Raw genomic sequence first — 23,788 nt, 5'->3', positions numbered from 1 at the left:
GGCCTGACATCCTTGAATTTAGGATTGCCTGATAAAATAATATCAACCCGAGACAAGTGCCATAGTGGGTCTCTGTTACTCTACAGCAAGTCTTTGAAAAAAATGGAAAAGCCAAGCCCCTCAAGTGGGTGCAAACCAGTGGGACCATGCAGTAAGTAGGGTTTGACCCAGATCAACCCCACCACCTCAGTCTCTACTTGGGGCTGTGAATAACCTGAATAATCACAATCATATTGCAGCACCCAGAGGTAGATTGCCACGAGTTTTGATTTTCTGAATTCTGACAATGTGGCATCTTTGCTGACTCTGGGGGAAGAGTCCTTACTAGGGCAAGCCAATTCTTAGAGCTAGCCAAGCATGCGCTCCCAGTACAAGGCTCCTTCTGAACATTACTTTTTTTCTAATATTTTATTTTTAGATTTTGTGTGTGCATGTGTGTGAGCGTGGGTTTATGCATGTAAGTGCAGTGACCATGGAGGCCAGAAGAGGGCACCAGATTCCCCCAGAAGCTAGAGTTACAGGCAGTCGTGATCCACCTAATGAATGCTGAGGTCCTAAGTTGTCCTCTGCAAGAGCAGCAAACACTCTTAACCGCGGAGCCATTTCTCTAGCACCCTCCCCAAACTGCCTTTTTATTTCATTTTAAGGGAGGGTCTCACCTGTAGTTCCAGGAGCCTAGAACTCATTATGTAGACAAAGCTAGCCTAGAACTCACAGACATCTGCCTGTCCTAGCTACAAATCACCATGCCCATCCCCCATTTCTGTTTTTGTAAAAGAAGAAACAGAGTCTATTAAGAAAGGGGAATCACTGCTGGGAGTGAGAGTGGGCTAGTGGGTGAGGAAAGGCCCTTGCTCAGAGTCCTACAGCTACACACACAGGCCAGTGGTCCAGAGTCTGCGGGATCTTATACTCTGAGCCACTCTGCCCTTGCTTGCATTTCCCTAGGAGCACGAGCCAGAGCCAGAGATGCACCTGTATCTCAGAACCATTGGCGATAGCAACCCCAAACACACTCACCTTCCTAGTGCATTCCTTCCCATGGAACTGTGCCCACAGTGAGAGCCACTGTTCCTACCCTCGGCCTCCAGTACCATCCTGGCACCTCCCCTTGTGGCCTTGTATGGTGTGGTAAGCCACACTTCCTGTCTTTAGGGATCTATGAGCCGAATAAATATCTCCCTTCCTATCAGTCATTTTCAGGTTCCCAAGTTGGACCACATCTCCTTAAAAGGAATCTCAGGCATCCTTAAAACAAGACATAGTGGGCGAGGAGGCCCCTTATGCTAGTCTGAGGATCAAAAAGTAAGTCTTTCCCAGGCATCCTTTCCAGAGGAAGGAGCTGAAAATAAAAAGCAATCCCTAGCAAGTCATGTCAGAGCCTTTTCAAAGGCACACGCTCCCCACCCTCCCTCCCCATCAGCAGTTCCACCTCACCAAAGCCTGTCTGCTTTCTGCCTCCAGTAGACTCTTCCTGAATGTTCTCCAAGCAACTGGGGTGGGGTGGGGGTGGGAAGGGCTCTTTCCTGGCAAAGCTGTTTCATCTTTCACAGCCACAGAAGACTGGGGCTAAGAGAGGGGAGGTGTGATTGATTCCCCCAGAGTGAAACACACGGGTGATTAATAATGGAGGAACTTTTGTTTTGAAAACAAATTATTTGCCAGCCCAAGGGGAAGGCGACCGAATCTAGCAAGCTCAGACAGACAGTCCCAAGGGCAGCCGTCACACTGCAGCTCTTCTGGTATTATGTAAAAGATATTTTAAAAAAGTAGGTCATGCACGCACACAGTTAAGAAACGCTAAAGAAAGTAAGAGTATACAGGAGCGTCTCCTTCCCACCACGTCCTCTAGACTTTTTTTTCTTCAGTTTCTTGCACATCTTGGACTAGGAGCTAGGCCTGTTCAATCACATAGGTACCTGTGATTCCTTTAGCTGTCTGGTGGTGGCATTGGTAGCCTGGCAGCATCTCTACACTTCCTTCAACACCTTGCTTTCTCTAATCTGCATAGAATCAACAGTATACATTGGGGACTGTCTTATACCAGAACATGGAAAGCTTCGGTCCTCTTCATGGCTTCCTACAGGTGTGCAAGCATCTTCCAGGCAAAGGGATTGATGACAAACCTTGTCTATTACAAGCCAAGCTTCCACCACACTTCCCTGTGTGTGCTTCTTTGAATATACATGCAAACGAGGTAATGACATGGGGGCTCAGGAGTGAATTATCTGTGTGCACTTTGTAGCTAGCAGGCACCTCCGTATAGACGGAGTAATGGCATTCTCACTACAGACAACTAAGAGCCTCTGTCCTAGGCTACACGGTTAGAGTTTGAGGAATGCCTATCAGACTCTTCCAGGGGCCCCTCAGGACTGCTCGGGCTATCTTGATTCTCTGAACCATTTGTTACAGTTCACTTGTTCTATAGAATCTTTCTGGCATATCCCACCCATGCTGATGCAGCTTTTAAAACCTTCCTGTTCCTGCAAGAAGGCTGGAGAGACATCCTGTGCATAAGAACACTCGCTGCCCAGAGGATGGGTGTTTGGTTCCCAGCACTGATACTGGGAGGCTCACAACTGACTATACCTTCATCTCTGGGGATTTTGACACCTTCTTCTGTCCTCTGAGGACCCACATGTGCCTGTAATGAATGCATCTGCAGGCATTCTCTCTCTCTCTCTCTCTCTCTCTCTCTCTCTCTCTCTCTCTCTCTCTCACACACACACACACACAAATATATACTTATAAGAATATCTTTGAAAAACAACAATTTTTTTTCTGTCTCCCCACTTTTTAGTTCATCCCTTGGGCCTCCTCTGTCAGACCAACAGAACACGTTCCTGCGATGATCAATGTGAAAAGCATTAACACATGTGGCCTCTCCCACCCTCCCTGTCTCCCACGTGTTCTAGCCCAGGGCAGCCCATCCTTATCACTGGGCTACGGCCCTGAATCAGGTTGGGAAGCTGGTGTAGGAATGCAACAACTCCAGAGATAAGGGACTGCCTGCCCCTCCAGGACCGGATGCTTACAGGCAGAAAACAACTCCTAAAGCTTTGCTGTGGCTAAGGAAGAATGAACAGACCTTAATCTACCTCTACAAATGGTGCCCGCGAATGGAAATCCAGTTTCTCTGTTTGTGACAGAACTGCCCCAGTCCAGGTTCCATTTCCTCATTCCCAGCCTGCACTTCCTTCTCAACAAAACTTCCTGTGAAGTTCCTGACTGAAAGCTCGGCTTTCATCTCCAGGTGAAGGGGTTAAACTCTGCCACTTTCACAACTCTAAGGACATACAGGTGTCTTTTTCAACAAAGGGCTATTTATCTACAAGGCCCTTACATTCAGGGTGGAGGGAAAGAGCAAACACAGAGGGCCTAAATTAGCCTCACAGTATCTCAAGGATACACCCAGCAGCCCCCTTCCCAGTCATGCCCCAGCTCGTGAAGATGTGACCAAAAGTGATAAGACCAAACCTCAGCCAATTAGAAATATACTAGTGTAACCGCTGCTTGTTTAAACTAATTATATAGCTGGCCCTGAAACGCCCCTTAACTATACTTAAAAGCAGCCTACACATCCCGCTGGGGCCACTGCCCTTTCGCGCAGGTGAGTGACCCTACGTGACCCCACACGCATGACGGTATAATAAACCCTCTTTATTCTTGCATACTATTCGAGTCTGGGGTCTTCCTTCAGTGTTTCCTCAGACCCGACACAGGGGCACTGAGAAGGAAGCTCCTGCTTGTCCCTTGTTGAGTGGAAGAAAGTGGCTTGCGGACTTGCCCCTCAGTCCCTGGCAGGCTCCTGTTCAGCTGCCTTTACTATCTAGCCCAGGAGCACCTGGTGAGGGGTGTGCTGCCCTCTGGGCCGAGTTCTCCTACACCAGTTACCTGTCACTACAACCCTCCACTGACATTCCCAGCAAGCACTCTTGTGAGGCCCCTCTCAACACCCTACAGCTCCAGCTCCAGAGGATCTGATGCAGTCTCCTGGCCTCCTCAAGTCCTGTACTCATGTGCACAACTCCCTTCCCCCACCCACCCACACGCAAGTGGAACTATACACAATTAAAAGTAAAATACATCTTCAAACATTCCAAAAGGACACTAATTACATAAGTTATACATCACCTAGACCATGAAATTCTATGTGACCATTGAAAAATAGGTAGATATGCTTATGCTCACATGAAAGTATTTCCAAAATAAGGTCAATAAGCAGACTGAGAACTGTTATGTCTAATACTATTATTTAAAAAGAGAAAACAAAACATATAAGGAGCATACTTAGGAACCTAAAAGAGAAACTTTTTTTTTTTTTTTGCATTTCATTCATTTGGTTTTTCGAGACAGGGTTTCTCTGTAGCTTTGGGGCCTGTCCTGGAACTAGCTCTGTAGACCAGGCTGGCTTCAAACTCACAGAGATCCACCTGCCTCTGCCTCCCAGGTGCTGGGATTAAAGGCGTGAGGCACTATCAACCTGACAACGACAAAAAAGTTACCATAAGAAAAGAAAAACACTGGGCCCGTGAGATGGCTCGGTAGGTAAAGGTGCTTGCTGCACAAGGTTGATGAGGCAGCTCCAAGGTTTTCTCTAACTTCCACTTGTGTCCCATGGCATGCTTGTGCTCAATGCACCACGTATGCATCATATGCAGCATACACACACGCACACACACACACACAAAATCAAATTTTAAAAATTAAAAAAAGTCTATGTAAGTGTATTTATTAACACACCAACAATTTCGTTTTTGTTATTTGGAGACAGAGTTTCTCGATGTAGTCCTGGCTGTCCTGGAACCTACTATGTTCAAGATGGCTTCAAACTCAGAAAGATCCGCCTGCCTCTGCCTCGAGAGTCCTGCAATTATTAAAATACCCTGCCTGGCACAAACAAATGTTTTATGAGGACACACAAGTGTGAACAGCAATAATGAAAGAGCACAGGGGTCAGGAGCAAATGTGGTATTTTGATCGCATGCTTATTTTGTCTTGCAGTGCTAGGTCTCGAACCCAGGACCTCATGCGTACAGCATTAGTGTTTACTCCTGAGGCTTAGCCCCTTCATGCATACTCCCATATATCACTTTTTCCTTCTCTGGCATGCGAACGCGTCACCAACTCGGGTCACGGAGGAACTCTGCCCATGCAGTCCATACTACATCCCTAGGGCCCTACACAGCACCTGCTCTTAGGAAGTCCAGCACGGAAATTTACTTGAGCAACTTTTATGGAGTAATTTACTAAAAATGCTGCAGCTAAGATTCCAGTTTTGGCCCTGCTCCTCTGCCCAAGGAAAGGCTGAGGTCCTTTCTACCTCTCCCCACCCACAAAGCTGCCCTCTGAAACATGCCAGTCCCTGGAGCACTTACCAGCAAAGGAAGATGTCTGTGAACGTCTCTGCTGTGGTGAAGAGGGCAAATATAATCCAGTACATCATCCATTTGACCTGTGAAAGAAAGACTTGGTCAACAAGGCCATGGCTGCCCAGCCCGAGGCAGCGGACACCGAGGCGCCCGTAGCCACCCGCCCCATACTCCCTAATTCAGGTACAGTTCCACTACACACCTTCCATGCTGGGAGCAAACAGCTGTTGTACAGGGTAAAACTTCAACCAAAACCCTTGGAAGACTCTTAGACTTTACCCAGGTTAGCTATACCTTAGGACAGAGAGCTGGGGAAGGAGCCCGAGTCTGCCAGACTGGCCACAAGTTCAAGAGGGGAGAGCCTCAGAGAAGGGAAGCCAAGACGAGGAGACCCCAGAATTGACACTCTAAGCTGTTTTCAAAGTCTTGATGAGAATCCTAGCACTTGGGGCTCTCAGGAGGATCATGAGGTTGGGGTCAGCCTGGATTACAGAGCAAAAACCTTTCACAAAAACAACAAAGCTCCTGACCCTGACCTTGAACTTTAAAGAATCAAAGTAAGATTTCAAACAGGGATTTAAAATATGTATAGAAACAAATTTTTTTTTAAAAAAAAAGATAACATAATAGGAAAAGATAGAAAAGACTGGGTGTTCTATGGATGCCAGGTGTCCAGCACAGTTCCAAATTATTCTGGTTCTTCAGGTACCTTAATTCTCAACACTGGCTATTATTTATAGTTATAGAAAAGTGATTTCAATGACAATATTCTTTCCATAAGGATGCAAATCAATTTTGTCTCGGGGGGGGGGGTCACCTGAACTTTCACTCATTCCTGCCCAGTGACTGTGTCTAATCTTAGCTAACACATTAATTCCAACAGTTTCAGTTTTGAGAAAGGGTCTCCCTCACTATTAAAGTGGCTCCCCAGGGATGGTGACCACGACAGAGCTAAAAGGGTTTGACAGAGTTATTAATGATATTGAGATGGCAAGGTCATCCTACCGACTGTAGTCACATGCACCCTTAAAAGGGAATTCTTCCCAGCGGTTGGAGAGATGGCTCAGGGGTTAAAAGCACTGTCTGCTCTACCAGGGAACCCAGCACAGACATGGCAGCTCACAACTGTCTGTAACTCCAGTTCCAGGAGATCTGACACCTTCACACCAATGCACATAAACTAAGTTAAATAAATTTTAAAAAGAGAGAGAGAGAACTTTTCTGAGTTGGGTCTTTGCATTATCCTGGGATAAAGAGATAGCTGGGCCATTAAGAACACTGGCTGCTCTTCCAGAGGACCTGGGTTCAATTTCCAGCAACAACACGGTGGCTCACAACTTTCTGTAACTCAAGTCCCAGGGGATTTGATGCCCTGTACTTATGGACATTCAGGTAAAACATCCATATACATGAAATAAAATAAATTTTCATTATCCAATAACCTATGTTTCTTGTACATATTTTGTAAATTATAGACAATAAATATAATTTCAGATGTAACCAATTTAAAAATAATAAATAAATACTTTTTTTCCCTCGAGACAGGGTTTCTCTGTAACTTTGGAGCCAGCTCTTATAGACCTCGAACTCACAGAGATTTGCCTGCCTCGCCTCCCGAATGCTGGGATTAAAGGCATGTGCCACCACCGCCCAGCTAAAAAAGTATTCTTGAAAGCTAGTTTAAGAGACCATTGACTCATCCCAGGGAAAATGGTGGGAAGCAGATCTCAGGCGTGGCTGAGAAGGATGGGAGACGGGGTTCTAAGGACGAAGGGGGACTGTCACCAAGTGGACATGGGAACTAATGGAACTGGATAGGGGAGGAGAGGGTGGAGTCTCAGGAAAGTCCCAGGTTTTCGCCCGCACAGATGGGGTTATGAGTGCCACAGATGGGAATCATTTGGGAGAGTCTTCATCAAGAAATTCCCTCGATCAAACTGGCCTGTGGCAGTGTCCATAGGCGATGGTCTTGACTGTGGGCAGTACCATTCCCTAGGCTGGTGGTCCTGGACTAAATGAGGGAGTTTAGCTGAGCAGGAGCCTAATCAGGCCATCAAGGCAGCACTCTCCATGGTTTCTGCTGCACTTCCTTGGCTGTGAGTGAATTTCTTGGTTAGAGGCACTGCTGCATGACTAGCAAGCAGGCCTACCTTTAAGCTCCTACTTGAGTTCCTGCCCTGTGTTCTGCAAATGATGGACAGGGACCTAGAAGTGTTAGCCAAATTCTTTCCTCCCCAAAGTGCTTTCATTTTTTTTTTATTTTTTAATCTGTCTCTCCGTCTCTGTCTCTGTCTCTCTTTCTGTGTGTGTGTGTGTGTCAGAGAGAGAGACAGAGAGACAGACAAAGAAAGGTGTGTGTGTGTCAGAGAGAGAGAGACAGAGAGAGAGCACGAGAGAGAGCGCGCGAGCATGTGAGGACAGAGGAGGGAGGCAGGTCTCCCCTGGTACTGCCCAGCTCCTGTCTCCCAATGCCATTTTTACCCAGAAACCTCGAATCCTAACTCCCAAGCTTTCCCGTAGAGGGACAGTGTGCACGCGCCAGCCAACACAGACAGCTGTTCTGCTTGTCGGTTGGTTTTCACTCTAAATTAATGAATCACCATTCTGGTCATTCATTGGGCTCCTGTGATTTAGTCAGCGCATAACAATTTACCAGGGTTTGATCTCTCCCAGCTGGCTGAAAGCGTGCTCAGCTACCCCACATCTCCCCTCCCCCGCTTTGCAGAGGATCAGCCCTCACACTGCAGAGACCACAGTAAGGCGTCCCTGCCAGGCGCGCAGCTGCTGAACACCACAGGTGGGAAGGGGTCAGGAGGGGCAGGGCTGGAAGAAGCTGCCTATTGCTTTAGCCTGGGCTGTGTCAATTGAGAACCAGGAGCCTCTGTGTTTGCAACTTCCCCGCTATTTATAGTGTGCACATGGAGCGTCCTCACACATACCGGAGACTGAAGAAGTAACTCCAGAAGTTAGCGGCTCTGGAGTTCCTGGCAGAAGTAGCTGAAGCAAGTAGTTCTGGAAAACTGGGAAAAAGGGGGCTGATGCAGCTGATCTGGAGGTGTACATCATAAAGACTTCTTGGGAAATCCATGAGAATAATGACTTCCAAGCTAGCTCTGAATTAATTCTTTAAGATTTTACTTTTCTTTTTTCGTGTGTGTGTGTGTTCTTGTGTATGCAAATGCCTGCGGAGGTCATGAGCCTCGCCAAATGGGTGCTGGGATCTGAACCCTAGTCATTTGTGAGAGCAGCAACATTCTTAACTATTGAGCCATCTCTCCAGTCTTGAATTATCTTTTTACCTACACCCTGGGATGACCGGGGTAATGCTGAGGGCACCCAACATTAATGATTGCCATCTTCTAAACAATGCGTCCTCCTGACCCCAAACTTGTCAAGTAACATCTTCTAAGCGGAAGAGGGATTGTCACCGCCTGGTTAGAAGACTATCTGAGGCTCTTGGACGTCTAAGCCACTTGTCTAGCATATAATTAGCACCAATAAATTTCAGAGCTAGGACTTAGTAAACCGGTCTCTTTAGGACCAAACCCACATCCCTTGCACTCTGACCTGGGCTAGCCCCCTACAAGGGAAAGGACATTGTAGCCGCATCCTTTATTCCACACCATCTTGGTCAATCGCGTGGCTAAACAGGAGGTGCCTGGGATCACCAGAAATGATGTGCGCAGCACCCAAACCACGTAACAGTAATGATGGCAACCCTTTAACCAGGGAGTCCTCGTGAGGGATGTGACTGGGAGCACCTCATGCTCAAAGAGCTTACATGTCAACAAGGTTAAACTGCAGGTGCTGGAAGACAGCCCGGAAGGGGGTCAGAACTGGAGAGCCAGGAAACAGCCAGGTCAGCTGGCTTCACAGAACTGTGCCCCTCTCAGTGCCAGACAGAGGTCTGCGGTCTGCAGCGTTTCCCAGACGGGAAAACCCAGGCTGGGAGAGAGAAAGTCACCATGGCACTTGGCCTCCAGTTCCAGAAGCCTCTCACACTTCTCTGCGTCCCTCACGTCAACACTTAGCGTTCTAGACAGGGGGCAGTTTTGGAAGGGGGCAGGACTCCCAAGAAGTCACATGAGAAGAAGGGCGACGAGGGGTTCCCTCCTGTCACCAGTACCCGTCCCAAAGGAGTATCTTCCTCTACCACAACTTCACACTCAGCCACTCACCCGATCAGCCACCCCCAGACGAGAGGCTGTACTTACATATTCTTTAATGTCCTTGGACTTCACAGCCTTGTAGGAATAATATGCAGGATAGAGGGTGCCAAATATAAGCCTGGAGAGGAGAGAAAGAGGAAGAAAGAAGAGACGTCATTTTCCCCGATGCTATGAATTGGGAAACTTACATCAATTCCAGGGACTGCGCTCTGCGTCAGGAAAACAAATCCCCTGAAGGGTTCCTGACTTAGGAAACACCTTCTCCTGAGATAGCCCACCCACATACTTCCTACTGCTTTGGTTTGGGCAACACGGAAGGGTGATTTGGTGTTCTGGAGATCAAGATGGGAGGGGACAGTTCAGCTGAGCAGCCAAGGCGCTATCCAAGGCTGCCTTCCTTTCCTCATGCTGAGCCCATCAGCAGCTCCTCAAGCCTATAATCACTGGATTTGACCTCAGCATCCTCGCAGCCAGAATAAGCTTTTATAAAACTCACAGATCTAATCAGGTCGCGCTCTCCTCCCCCCAGCCTATCTCCACTCTGCCTTCACTTCCGCATTGCCCTTAAGATGCAAGTAAATAGTACACCAGCTGGCTGGCTGCATTTCCGCTCTCACTAGGGTCAGCACACAATTAACTCTCAGACCTGCAGCTGAGATCAGTCTTGAAGGGAAAGGCTCTACCTGCCCCTATTCTCTACCTTACCTTCGTCAATGCTGTTTTCTTCTGGAATCCCCCCTCTCCATCTTTTTTGATTAATACCCGCTCATACATCAATCTGAACTCCCACATGACTTCCTGTACACCTCTCTCTGACCTCCTGGACTAGGTCAACCTTCCCCACTGGATGCTCTCAGCACCATGTACATATTGTCAAGGTGATCTTTTTCTATTCCTTGGTGCTTGGGCTGACAGCCATCTCACCAGTGATCCGTAAATGCCCCCGAGGGCTGAGAACACTTTTTGAAGGAGAGGGGCCACAGGGCCTCATTATTTGGTCCAGGATGACCTCGATCTGAGGATCTTCTTGGCTCAGCCTCCTAGCACTGGGACTTCAGGCATTCAATACTATGACCCAGAACAGGGGTTTTAAAAATTACATTTATTCATTTGTGTATGTATAAGTATTCATACGGATGTAATAGCACACATGTGGAGGTCAGAGGACAGACAACGTGTGGAGTGAGTACCCTCCTTCCACGGTGTAAGTCCCAGGGACTGAACTCAGGTCATCAGGCTTGGCAGAAGACACCGGTACACACTGGGTCATTTTATCAGCTCAATATATATTCATGCTTTTGAGACAGGGTCTCTCGATGTGGCTCTGGCCTCAAAATCAGAGTCCTGGCTGCTTCTGCCTCCTGAGTTCTGGGATTAAAAGTATGCACCACCACACACAAGTATTATTTATTTATTTATTATTGTAGAAAGAAGGGCTTATCTGGGCTTTACAGTTCAGAGAGGGAGCGTGACAGCAGGCAGGTAGACCTGGTGGCTGGAGCAGCAGCTGAGAGTGCATATATATATATATATATATATATATATATATATATACATATATATATATATTTTATATTATGTGCATTGGTGTAAAGGTATCAGATTCCCTGGAACGGAAGTTATAGACAGTCGTCAGCTGTGGGTAGTGGGAATTGAACCCGTGTTCTCTGGGAGAGTGATCAGCGCTCTTAACTGCTGAGCCATCTCTCCAGCCTGAGAGCTCACATTTTAAAGCAGGAAGTCCTCCAGCAAAGTCACACCTCCTAAGCCTCATCAAACAGCTCCACCAAAGTATCCAATGATTGAGACGATGAGGGACATCTCAGCGGTCCTCATGGTAGATTCCCTCCTGGGTAGATCTGGGTGGTTTTCCCTTCCCAATAGGCATTTGAATATAAACAGAATGTCAGCTCTGGAAGACTTCATATTTTTGCCCAAATGACAAGGTCACTTGCAACTGTCACCTCAGTGCAAGCTGACTGGGTACAGAAGCCACCCAGTTTCAGGTCTGCCAGGAGCTGGCAACCTCAGACAGAGCATGCGTGAGTGTGTGTGTGTGTGTCCCTTCAAGGAACCTGCCTTGTTAGAAAAAAATACCATGCTGAGGATCCCAAAGTCGATGCCCATTAGACAGTCAGAAGTCATAGAGAGAAGATATGCAATTAACCTAGCAGGGGGCAGCTTTATCAGGAGCACCGTGGCTGGGAGACAACAATGTCTATAGAAAACAGAAATAACAGAACCAGGTCAATTCTGTCACTGAGGAGATGTGTGTGTGTGTGTGTGTGTGTGTGTGTGTGTGTGTGTGTGTAAATGCCTGTTTCAAGTACTTTACAAGCCGTATATATCCTAGACTTCTCTAGCTGAGGACCCGCATCATGCACAGCCCAGTTCTCACAGAGGCTGGCTGCTTGCTTGCCCAGAGTCTCATTAAGGAAGGGAAAAAAGCAGGCCCGACAGACAGGCCTCCTATCATTTCCTATCACCACCGCTGGCTGAGAGGAGAGGCATGAGAAGGCAGATAGCAAGAAAAAAGGACAAAAGTAGGTTGAAAGGGAGAGAAAGAGTAAGGGTGGTGGTGGGAGAGAGAGAATTTAAGACGGGGAAGGCGATAGTGGGCGTGGGGGTGATGCTGGGCATGGGGTGATGCTGGGCATGGGGATGATGCTGGGCATGGGGTGATGCTGGGCATGAGGAGATGCTGGGCAATGGGATGATACTGGGCATGGGGAGATGCTGGGCATGGCGGTGATGCTGGGCATGGGGGTGATGCTGGGCATGGGGTGATGCTGGGCATGGGGGTGATGCTGGGCATGGGGTGATGCTGGGCATGGGGGTGATGCTGGGCATGAGGAGATGCTGGGCATTGGGATGATGCTCGGCATGGGGATGATACTGGGCATGGGGATGATGCTGGGCATGGGGTGATGCTGGGCATGGGGATGATGTTGGGCATGGGCTGATGCTGGGCATGGGGGTGATGTTGGGCATGGGGTGATGCTGGGCATGGGGTGATGCTGGGCATGGGGGTGATGTTGGGCATGGGGGTGATGTTGGGCATGGGGGTGATGTTGGGCATGGGCTGATGCTGGGCATGGGGGTGATGCTGGGCACTGGGTGATGCTGGGCATGAAGGGGAATGACTGAAGGTCTAGCACGCAGGAGACAGAGACGGGAAGATTACTGAAAGTTGGAGGTCAGTCTGGTTTAGAGAGTGTATCAAGCCAGCCAGGCTTACATAGCAAGACCCTGTTTCAGAGCACACCAGGCTGAATCAGCAAGGCCTCAGGCACACTGACAGCAATTCTGGGGAAATAACAGGCAGCTCCTGGGGCACAGATGCCATGGTTACTATCCATGCCAGGCTGGTTTCCAGCCCTTTCAGAGGCGGCATATAAACATTGGAAGATGAATCCAGGGTCTTATTGAGTGGTACCTCTGAACTCCAGTGAACTGGAGTTCCTTCTCAGTGGTCAGAGCTGAAAAGCTCACAGGGCACCTAGCCAGGGAGGCCTGGGCTCCAACAGCCAGTGTGTCTTCAGACATGAACTGGTAACCAGCAACCCCTGCCTTTGCCCTGTTTGACAACAGAGCTCACTCCGTGAACACATTTACATTTGAGTCTCTGCTAACTCAAGACCTCCCCAGGGAAGAGAGACTGGGATTAAAATGGCTAGTTCTCAAGAAGTAACGAATGGAGCCGGTCCAGCTGGAGGGATGTGGCATTTATGTCTGTTTAAACCAGATGAACATTCTGAAGAGTTTTCACAGGGGAGGGGGGATGACAGGGGAGCAAACCTAAGTCCTGTGCCTCCCAAACAAGGGCTCTCTCCACCACTGAGCTACCCCCTCCCTCAGCACTTTAGGTCTGTTCAAGACCAAACACCTCGTAAAAGAACATCTTCCAATGATCCGTCTGCCCACAACCCCAGTCTCACAGCCGCCCCGCCCCCACCAGCCTCAGAATAGAGTCCCAGGCGCTATGCTATGGAGCCAAGTGGCCAGCAATCTTCACCTTCCCAGCAGCTCTTTCTGCTGCCCGAGTCTTAGCGCAAGATTTCCTCTCAACCTCACAAGTGTTTTGTTTTCCTTGACGGAATCCCGCTGATCTCAACAAAGCCATTTCAGTGAAACCCGGCCACTCCTGCCCCAGAAGCTTCTCCACGCTCTAGTTTTGTCTGGTTTTTGAGACGACCTCTTGCGTTGAGCTCGACCTCATGTTCACTCTGTAGCTAAGGATGACCCTGACGTTCTGACCTTCTGACCTTCCTGCTTCTACCCCGAGTGCTAGGAGCAGCGGCTTGCAGCCCAGGCTCTGTTTGCACGGTGCTCAGGGCTTCCTGAACCTATTTGAGCTCTTGACCCTGAGCTACATCCTCCACCCTGGCACTGCTTTTTAATCTTTTCTTTTACGTAGTGTCTTGTGTAGCTCAGGCAGGCCTTGAACTTGCTGTGCAGTAGCCAGAAGTCGTCTTGAACTCCTGCTCCCGCTGAAGATACCTCCACCTCTCAAGTGCTGGGATTACAGATGTGTGCCACCCTGCTCAGTTTGGTTCTGTGGGCTTTTCTGTAAGTTTAGGCCGTGTTTTAGAATCCACACCCTTGCCCCCACCCCTCCCAACTCCATATGCTTCCTTGTCTTCTTTTTTAAATAACCCATCGAGTTTTGAGCTGCCCATAAACTCCTGGGTATGGGGTCATCCACTGGAGCTCCGTCTAGCTACCAGGGACCACACCCTTAAAGAAACTCAGTCTCCCTCCCCGAAGAGCATCAACTGTCAACAGCACCTCAGCCAGAGTGGGGGCTCTCGAGTCCCTCCCTGCTCTACGCTGGGATGTTTACTTGATCTTGTGCCAGTCGTATGCAGGAAACCAAAGCTGCTGCGAGCTAAGGAGTGACGCTGTCTTGGCATGTCCAGAAGACATGGTTTCACTTCAATCCCCCCACCTCAATCTCTGGCTCTTACAGTCCCCCTTCCACTTCCTCTATGGCCCCCCAGTCTTGGAGGAAAAGATGTGACAGAGATGTCCCATTTATCAGTCCTTGATTTTATTTTTTAAAGATTTGTGTATTTTTATTTTATGTGTATGAGTCTGCGAGTATGCATGTGTCTACTCACACAACTGGCACCCGTGGAGGCGCCAGAGCTGTTGGAACTGGAGTTATGGATGATTGTGAGCTACTGTGTGTATGCTGGGAGCTGAACCTTGGTCTTCTGCAAGAGCAGTCAGTGCTTTTAACAGCTGAGCTATGACTCCAGTTCCAGAAGCCGTAGATTTTTGAGACAGGGTCTAGCCACATAGTCCAGGTTGGTCTCAAAGACATGATCCTCTTACCTGGTGACCATCCAGGAAGCAGAGGGAGCCAGAGAGAAGCCCAGAACAAGGTAGGAATCTCAAGGACATCCTCACCTTGATCTAGCTCTCCTAACAAGGTTCCTCCATGAAAATGCTCATCACCTCCCAATGATGCCAACAAATTTTCAAACCATCGGTGAATTAACCTACTGATTGGGTTAGAGCCTTCACAACCCCTTCGGCTCTCAGTGAACAGACCCACTAGCTGGGGACCTTGCTTTTGTTGGAGAAGGCACTTCACATCCACAACATGACAGATGGGGACACTGTGTGACAATGCACAGCATCTTCCCCTGGGTCACAGGAAACCACTCGGAGCATTGTATCAAGTTCTACTTCTTCCTGCAGACAGAGTTCTAATGCTCCCAATCTTGCCAGAACAATATCATCAGATTGAAATTCTGGCCAATCTGATGGATGTGAAACGGTGCCCTTGTTGAAATTTCCTCAAATATATGCCCATGGGAGCTGCTTAACTGCCCTGCTCATCATCCTCAGTAAAGTTACCTTTCTAGAGACTTTTTTTTTAAAAGAAGGAATTCTGAATTCTGAGCATAGATATTTCCTTGGATATATACATTACAAATATTTTTCCCCAACATCAACTCTAGGACCTTGACCTCCTATGTCCTTTGTTGTCCAAAAAGTTGGGTATTTTATATTAATGAATACACTCCTTTTTGACACTTATTTCTGCATATTTTAAGAAGGCCTAGACACATTTTCTTACAAAAGTTTTAAACTTTTGAGGCTGGACAGATAGCTTAATTGGTAAAATGCTTGCTACACAAGATAAGGACCTGAGTTTGGATCCCCAACACCATGTAAAAAGCTGGACATGGGGGCTGGAAAGGTGGCTTAACAGTTAAGAGTCCATAGAGCTCTTGCCAAGGACCCAAGTTCAGTTCCCAGACCCACATCAGGTGGCTCACAGCTGCCTAGAACTATAGCTCCAGAGGATCTGTTGTAGTCATTGTCACCTGAACTCACATACCTATATCCCACATCACAATACTCATAATAAAAACAAATCTTAAAAATCTTAAAGCTGGACATGGCAGTGCACACCAGTAATGCAATTGCTGAAGAGGCAGAGGCAGGAGGATAGCCAGATCAAAAAGCTCCAAGTTCAGTGAGAGACTCTAAGTCAAAAAATAAGAAGACTTCTGGGCACTACACGCATATACACGTGTACCCATGCAATGCACAAATATACAAACATATGCAAACATATGTGTCGATACAAACGTGAAACAAGAAAACGCGCAAATGTGCACATACCTAAACATAGGCTTGCACACACAAACAGGTGCCCACATGCAAATGTGCAAACATGCAAACTGCACACACAAACACTTTAAACGCTTATTTTTCCACTATTAGATTTTAACTCAAGTGGATTTTATTTTCTATGTGACATGAATTATGGATTCGATGTTATTCTTTTCTGCTTGGATCCCAACTGTGCCCAGCACATTTGCTGAACACTTTCTCGCTGGTGTGCAGCTCTACCCTGTCAAACGTAAAGGTTTTGACATGCTACAGTATTATCGCTCAGCACTCTGGTCTGTCCCACTGACCTGCTGTCTAACAGGGTATCTCAATAACAACAACCATGAACTTGATAAACAATGCTTTAGAATAAATCCTGATAGTCTTAAAACTTTCCTGGCTATTCTTGCCTCTTTGTTTTTCTATATAAGCTTACATTGTCTGTTTGTGTGTGTGCATCCTCCTGACATGGATGCCTATGGAGAACAAAGAAAATTCTCAGGAGGGGATCCTCTCCTCCATCATGCCAATACTGGAGGATCGGACTCAAGACAACAGACTTGGCGACAAGTCCCTTTCCTCGCTGAACTATCTCACAGACCCAATACAGTTCATTTTTTAAGTTAGATTTCTCGTTGATTATTAATGATATACACAAATGCTATTGTTTTTCCCAGTCAATCTCAGGACTACTTAGTTACAATAATAAAAATTGGATTATGAAGTGCATTGTGGAAACAAAAGAAACAAACTCAAATGGCAACACGTGGCACAACCCACTAACACACTGTTCTGAAAGTGGAACACCTACAAGAACAAAACCATTTCCATGGTTGCCAGGGTTGCTAGCTCACAGAGGGTGATACAGAGCTGTGTGAGCAACTTCAGGGACCTTGACTGTGGCGGTGTTTATTCAATGTTATGAGCTCCTAATACTAAGATCTGAGTCCGCACTGAAAACCCTCACCAAGAAGGGTGCATTTTACTAACTTGGCCTCCGTAAATTAGGCACTCAAAAACACAAAAGTTGCAAGTGTCATGACTTAATTTTAATTCATGGCAGATTAAAATTCCATTGTATGCATGTACCACCGTTTCCTTATTTACTCCTCTACTGATGGGCTCTTAGGATGCTTCCATCCCCAGCTGTGTGAGCAGGTCCATGGTAAGCAAGGATGAGATGGAGTCTTGTGATAGGACTTGGATTTCTCTGAGGATGTGCCTAGGAGTGGTGTAGCTAGGTCATATGGTAGGGTCTATTTTCAGTTTTTAGAAACTTCCATACTAACAGCTGCACAATGATACTCACTCTACAGATTGAGGTGTCTCCCCAGCCTGGATCTTGGGTGTGTGTGTGTGTAGATATAAAGGGGAGGGGACTATGAGAATAAAAAGGTCTCAAAGCAGGATTGGAGAGGGGGAAAGAAGACCACAGAACTCACGTGACATGGAAGAGGAGCAGGGGCTACTCTATTCTAGGGGGGGCCACAGGAAGGAGGGAGGGGTTGGGGAAGAGATCAGCAGCATGAAAAATGCATGAGGGTGCTATGAGGGAATCCACTGGTTTGTTCAGCAACCTAAAAAACCAAAACCACAAACGCTTCGGGTGGAATTCATGCCCATCAGTGAACTGTGTGTGCATAGCTCTAAAAACGGAGAAAGCTGACTTTATGTCCGCCTCCACACTGAGACAATCAGGATGTGGTGATGTCAGAGAGCCCAGGCGTGACAAAGCTAAACTCACAAAACCTGCGCTGCATCTCCAAGGCGCAGTGGCACTGAGTCCTGAGAGTCTCAGACACGTGATGGGACTGAAACCCGGTCTTTCCCACACCTCTGCAGGGAACATTCTTACTCACCGTGAGCACCCAGAAGCTACTGCTCCGCAGAGCTGCTCTGAGCACAGCGCTTCAGGTTCCCACAACACAGAAAGCCACCTGGGCTTGGTTGCCGTGGTCCCAACCCTTGGGCTTCTACTTACCCATCATGACCTTCTAATAGGCTGGAGGGAGACAACAGGAAAGCAGCAGGCCTGGTTCCCTGTGCATTTGGCTCTCCAGAGAGTTATGTGTGGCTTGTTTACTACACATGAGAAGCTTAATAGGCAAACTTATCAACAAACATAATCTCTAACCTTCATTGAAGTCAGGTACTATTGTTTTTCTCATAAGACAGGTGAAAACACTAAAATTTGGTGACTTCAAATAATTCCACCATTAGGCAGGGCGACAGACTCTAACCTGATGGTTGTGACTCCTTACCGCTATGATATATGCCCTCCCGACTCCACACTGTGGAGTGCAGCGTCTGCCAGTGGTCCCTGAGTGAAGAAAGGAGTAGGAGGAAGAGGGGGAGAATGTGAGGTTTGAGGGACAGCTCAGTGGTTAACAGCACCGTTGACTCTAATTTGAGGGGATCTGACACCTTCCTCTGGCTTCTTCTGGCACCTGTGCTTAGGTGGTGCACACACATTGAGGTGTACACTCAGTCACACACACACACACACACACAGACACAGACACAGACACATACACACAGATAGGCAGACACACACAGATACACACACACACACACACACACACACACACACACACATCTTTAAAAAATAAAAAACCAGCCAGGGGGAGAGTATTGCCAATTATCTTTTACCAACTATCTTGTTTAACACAAGCCTTCATTGGTCCTGTGTTAAATATTAATTTCTTGGCAATACACAGAAGTATGGCTACAGGGTCTAAGCACATGAAGGGTCACCCAAGTGAGCTGCTTTCTCAGGCTGAACTGATCTTGGCAGAAAAGAGGGAATGTCCCTGCTCACCTTGGCGTGTGCTTCTGCCAGCCCATCTGCAGCCCTCCTTTTCCCAGCGTTCCAAGTGCCCGTTTCTCTCTGCAGATCTTCACTGACTAAAGGACACACACATCCCCTAGCCTATCCCTGTCATGCACTGTGTTGGCTATCTGCCCCTTTGATATGGGTGACAGCCTCTAAGACACTAAAATGACGGAGGATCCTTTCCCCATCTATGAAGGAAAACCTAAGCTACAGAGCCACCAGGGAGTTGCTAAGACCTTTCCCAGTCCGGTAAGAGTGAAACCCAGGCCTTTCATCTCCAAGGCCTGCACAGCGTTTCTAAGAGAGAGGAAGTCATTTCTCAGAGCTAGGTGCATTGTGTCTAAAGGAAAAAAAAACACATTTAAATTGGATTATGGAAAGGCTCTCAAACCAATTTAGGAAAACACAAGACTGAAAAGTCTGATGCAAGCAGGAAACCAACATTCTGGAAATCCTGAATTCACGCTGTTAAACTCTATAGTCCAACCCACTCAACTCCTGCTCAAATTTCTAAATCCTTTTTTTCATTTTTTGTTTGAAATATAAATTGTAGAGAGTTCTATTCTTAAGATGCTGTTTGTGGCTAGCAAAAGGCTGGGCTTGGATGTCAGACCTGAGTTTGAATCTGACTCCATCAGTAACAAGTTATGAGACTGGAGGCATGTCTCTTAACTATTTTGCATCCGTTTCCTTGACTACAATGGGCAAGAACACCTACTTACAACAGCCGCTAAGGAGCTCAATGAGGAGGTTGTAGGTAAAGATTTAATAGCCCCAACAAACAGTATCTGACTCACAATTACTGGTTTCTTTCTCTACTATTTCATCTCGGAAATAGTAATTTCAAATCCCTATTCTTTTAACCACAAAACCCCCTTTTCATTCAATGATTAAATCGGGAAATGGTGCAGTGGGGGAAAAATTCTCTTGTCCTTAAGCCTGACAAATTGGGTTCTCTCCAGGGCACCAATATAAATGCTGATTATGGTGGTGTGCATGCGTAATCCTTCACGCCTACAAGAGGAGCTAGAAGCACAAGGCCAGGCGGCCTGCAGAGCACAGTACAGGAAAAAGAGAACTCTCACACACACACACACACACACACACACACACACACACACACATACACACACACCCCTGCGCACACAGATACCTGCACAAACACACATACACACCTGCAAAAACACACATGCAGGGTTTTTTTTTAAAAAAAAAAAGGAAAAAGAAAAATTAAGCAATTTACTGTGTGTCCTGGGTCCCCTGATAGGGAAAGCATCCAGCAAACAGATAATTATATAGATAACTGATTAACAAAGATCAGCCTGGTGAATCCTGCCAGCTCTGTATTTGTTTGCTCAGATTTTTAAGAGAGCATCTCATGCTGTAGCCCAGGCTGGCCTGGAACTCACTATGCAGTGCAGGTTGGCTGTGAATTTACAGTTCTCCTCCTGCCTTGGCCACTTGAATGTTGGGATTATAATCATGGTCACCACACCCTCCTGGGTCTGTTCTTTGAGTGACAGCTCCATGGCTGCCTATATCCAAGCCCATTTCCCTTTTCAGATCTGACAGCCAAAGGCAGCCCCTGTTTGGGAGGAGGGGGTCCCTTGCTACCAGGACCATAGTTCATTATTCCAGAAGACTTCCTCTAAGCCCCCCCCCCCCCACCAGGTACATGTTTGGGGAGATCCCTGTCTGTATCATTAAAGAAGGGGAGGGGAAGGTCCAGGGAGCTCTCTAGACTGGACTTGTGAAGTTCAAGTCAGCAGGCATCTATGGGGCTTTCTTGGCATTGATCTGCTCAGTAAGTGGCCCTCATGGCTCCCACCCAGCAGGTGCTCAGATCTAACCTTATCTCTGAGGTCTGCACCATATGCACAAGTCAGTCTGAAGGGAGGAGCCAAGGGACTGACTTTAAGGACAGCCATGGAACAGGACAACCTTACGGATGCCAACATCAGGTGACCCTAGATGCTGACACCTACAGCAGCCAGGTAAAGGGTCCTCTCACACAGGAGCAACTAAGATTTCAGAAGGGTGAGTTCATTGATTTACTCGTTCGTTCATTCATCCAACAGGTCCCCACTCTGTATCATGTTCAACAGAAGGTCACAGAGCTGCTATGTTTGAGCTGGCTTCAAACAATCTGCCTGACTTCAAACTGCTCTTTCCAATCCCATTTGATGCTCCAAAAGGAGCAGCGTCTCAGGCTGGGGAGCAGCAGGGCAACTTAACGTCTAAAGACCCAGAGTACCGGACCCAAGTAGGTGCCTTCCTCATCCCTGGCTCTGAACTCTCTGAGGGCCCAGCCTTCCCCATCTCAGCACCACCAGAGCTGGGCATGGAGGAGCAACATGCGACACAGATAACATATAAACGCACCAGCAGCACGGAAGAAGCAGACACAGAAGACCACATGGCACAGGCCAACTTAAAATGTCCTTTTTATACTGAAAAATGCAAAGCCACAGAGATGGAAAACTCATGCTGTGCCAAAGACCGGGGATGAACTAGATTAAGGCTGTCTTTTTGGAGTCGTGTGCCTGCTCTTCCTTCCTACCGTATGCACTTAAGTGACTATGCATTTGTCAAAGCTCATGGAGCTGTGCAGTAAAATTAAAAGACTGATTTTACCATGTACAAATTATACCCCACTTTTCAACAGGTAAAAGGATGAGGATAAGCAGGAGTGGCTGAGACAAGCTCCAGGTGCCTCAGCAGCAGGGGGTCCTGGAAGGGCCCCAGCAGGATGTTCGCCAAAATGCTTCTGACCTGGGGATGGGAACGCAGCCCACTGGCAGAGCACCTGTAACCACGGGCGGAGCTCTAGGCTCAGTATTTAGCACTGCCAAAGAAACAAGAACAAACGTCAATGTTTTTTCTAAACACTTTATGCCTAGGGCTGGCTCAGTGGATAAGAGCATTTGCTGCTCTTCCAAAGGTTCCCGGCACCTGTGTCAGGCAGCTCACAACTGTCTGTCTCCAGCTCTAGGAGATCCGGTGCCTTTCTTCTGAGTACCACACATAGGTGGCATCCACACACACAGTCACACACATGTACATTGAAAAGAGAAAAAAAAAATTCAGGTTCCAGAAAAATCTATCTCATGAAACCCTGAATATAAATAGACTAAGAAAGCAAGAATAGAATGTTCCCAAGGATGTGGACTCTAGTGGGATCCTGAGAACGGCAGAGAGAGGTAAGCAGAAAGGAACCAGCTCGATGACAGCAGATTCTCCCTGTGAACCATTACCACATGGCCACCAGGGATTGGTGTGTCTTTTGTAAACATTCACACCCCTGCCAGCCTACATGCCAAGCCATTCTAGGCTGATAAGGGGAAGTGAACGGTCTAAACGCAAGTAAGCGATATAAGAAGGGTCTGGCATTCTTCTGGCTCCCAGAATGGTAGGGACCCCTCTGCCTCACGTAGGAAAGTTTCTGCCTTATGAACCGAGAACCATCATGTTTTGTGCTGACTTTCAGTTTCCCCTGCAGCAGGGTTTCATACCATCCATCATCAGACACACCTGCCCAGGGATGAATCCAGGTCCTTGCATCTCCTCGCGCATATACGGAGACTGAATCCCTAATGCATACGAGCCCGTGACACCATGTGAAACTATTACCAAATGAGGCTAGTCTGATGGGTTCCATTGCTGAATTCCTCTTCTGTTAGCATCTGCCAGCTGGCATCCCTGTAAGCCCATCCCCCAGGAAGCTGAGGCAGGAGGACTATGAATTGGAGGTTAGCATGAGCTACGGAGAAAGATTCGTGTTAAAATCATCATCATCACCCAAGATAACAGAGTTGCAGTTGAGCCCCCAAAGTGGTTCCCACAGAGATATTTACACACCTGTGTTCACAGCAACACAATTTGCAGCAGCCAGGAAATGGCAGTGAAGCAATTGCCCAACAATGGAAAGATGAGGACGTGAACTTCAGAATATGTACAGAAGGAATTAATGCACTCAGCCTTAAGAGGGAAGGGAATTCGAACACAAGCTACAACCCAGAGGACATTAAACTAAGTGAAATAAGTCATCAGAAAAGGCAGATCCCCAGTGAGTCCATTTACAAGACTTAGCAGATACATTAAATTCTCAGAAAGCCAACAATCAACAAAAAACAAACAATACAGACAAACCGGGGGAGTTGTTTGATAAGTATAGAGAGTTTTTCAGAGTCCAATCTCGCAATGGGCAAAATTCTGCTGAGTGGTTATATACCAACATAAGTATGTACCACTAGTAAAATGTCATTTAAGATGAGAGCTAGCATGCAAACTCTTTTTTAAAGTAGTCCTGGTTTCTTAGAAGAGAAAATGGCTGTGTATTATGTCCCATTTGGAAGTTACTCAGGGTGGTGGTTCCAATAGGAATGGCCCCCACGGACTCATGTATTTGAATGCTTGGCCATGGGAGGCAGTATTTGGAGGTGTGGCTTTGTTAGAGGAAGTGTGTCACTGTGGAGGTGGGCTCTGAGTCTCACACGCTCAAGACACACCCAATCAGGCAGACTCTTTCCATTGCCTGCGCATCAAGACGCAGGACTCTCAGCTACCTCTCCAGCACCATGTCTAGCTACATGCTGGCATGTTCCACCATGATGACAATGGACTAAACCCCTGAAACTGTAAGCCAGCTCCAATTAAACGTTTCCTTTACAAGAGTTGCTGTGGTCATGGTGCCTTTTTACAGCAAACAGAAACCCTAACGAAGACACCCAGCAAACGTGTTCCTGTTGGGGCTGAGGGTGTGGCTTAGTGTTACAATATGCACT

General features: G+C 47.4%; 1 protein-coding gene across 2 annotated transcripts in view; it reads right to left on the bottom strand.

Moving 5' to 3' along the window:
- Positions 1 to 23,788, bottom strand: part of Reep1 (receptor accessory protein 1) — a 100,329-nt gene that overhangs the window by 34,745 nt on the left and 41,796 nt on the right. For both annotated transcript variants that reach the window (XM_041641371.1, XM_041641364.1), the window contains exons 2-3: positions 9,587 to 9,659; positions 5,379 to 5,455 (exon numbers count right to left, since the gene is read on the bottom strand). In XM_041641371.1, the coding sequence (XP_041497305.1) occupies positions 5,379 to 5,455; positions 9,587 to 9,659 (150 nt within the window). The remainder of the gene's footprint in view (positions 1 to 5,378; positions 5,456 to 9,586; positions 9,660 to 23,788) is intronic.

Source organism: Microtus oregoni, unplaced genomic scaffold (assembly GCF_018167655.1).
Source record: "Microtus oregoni isolate MIOR12 unplaced genomic scaffold, Mior012 000002F_ref0000024, whole genome shotgun sequence".
NCBI classification, from domain to species: domain Eukaryota; kingdom Metazoa; phylum Chordata; class Mammalia; order Rodentia; family Cricetidae; genus Microtus; species Microtus oregoni.
This window is presented reverse-complemented; position numbering and strand designations above follow the sequence as displayed.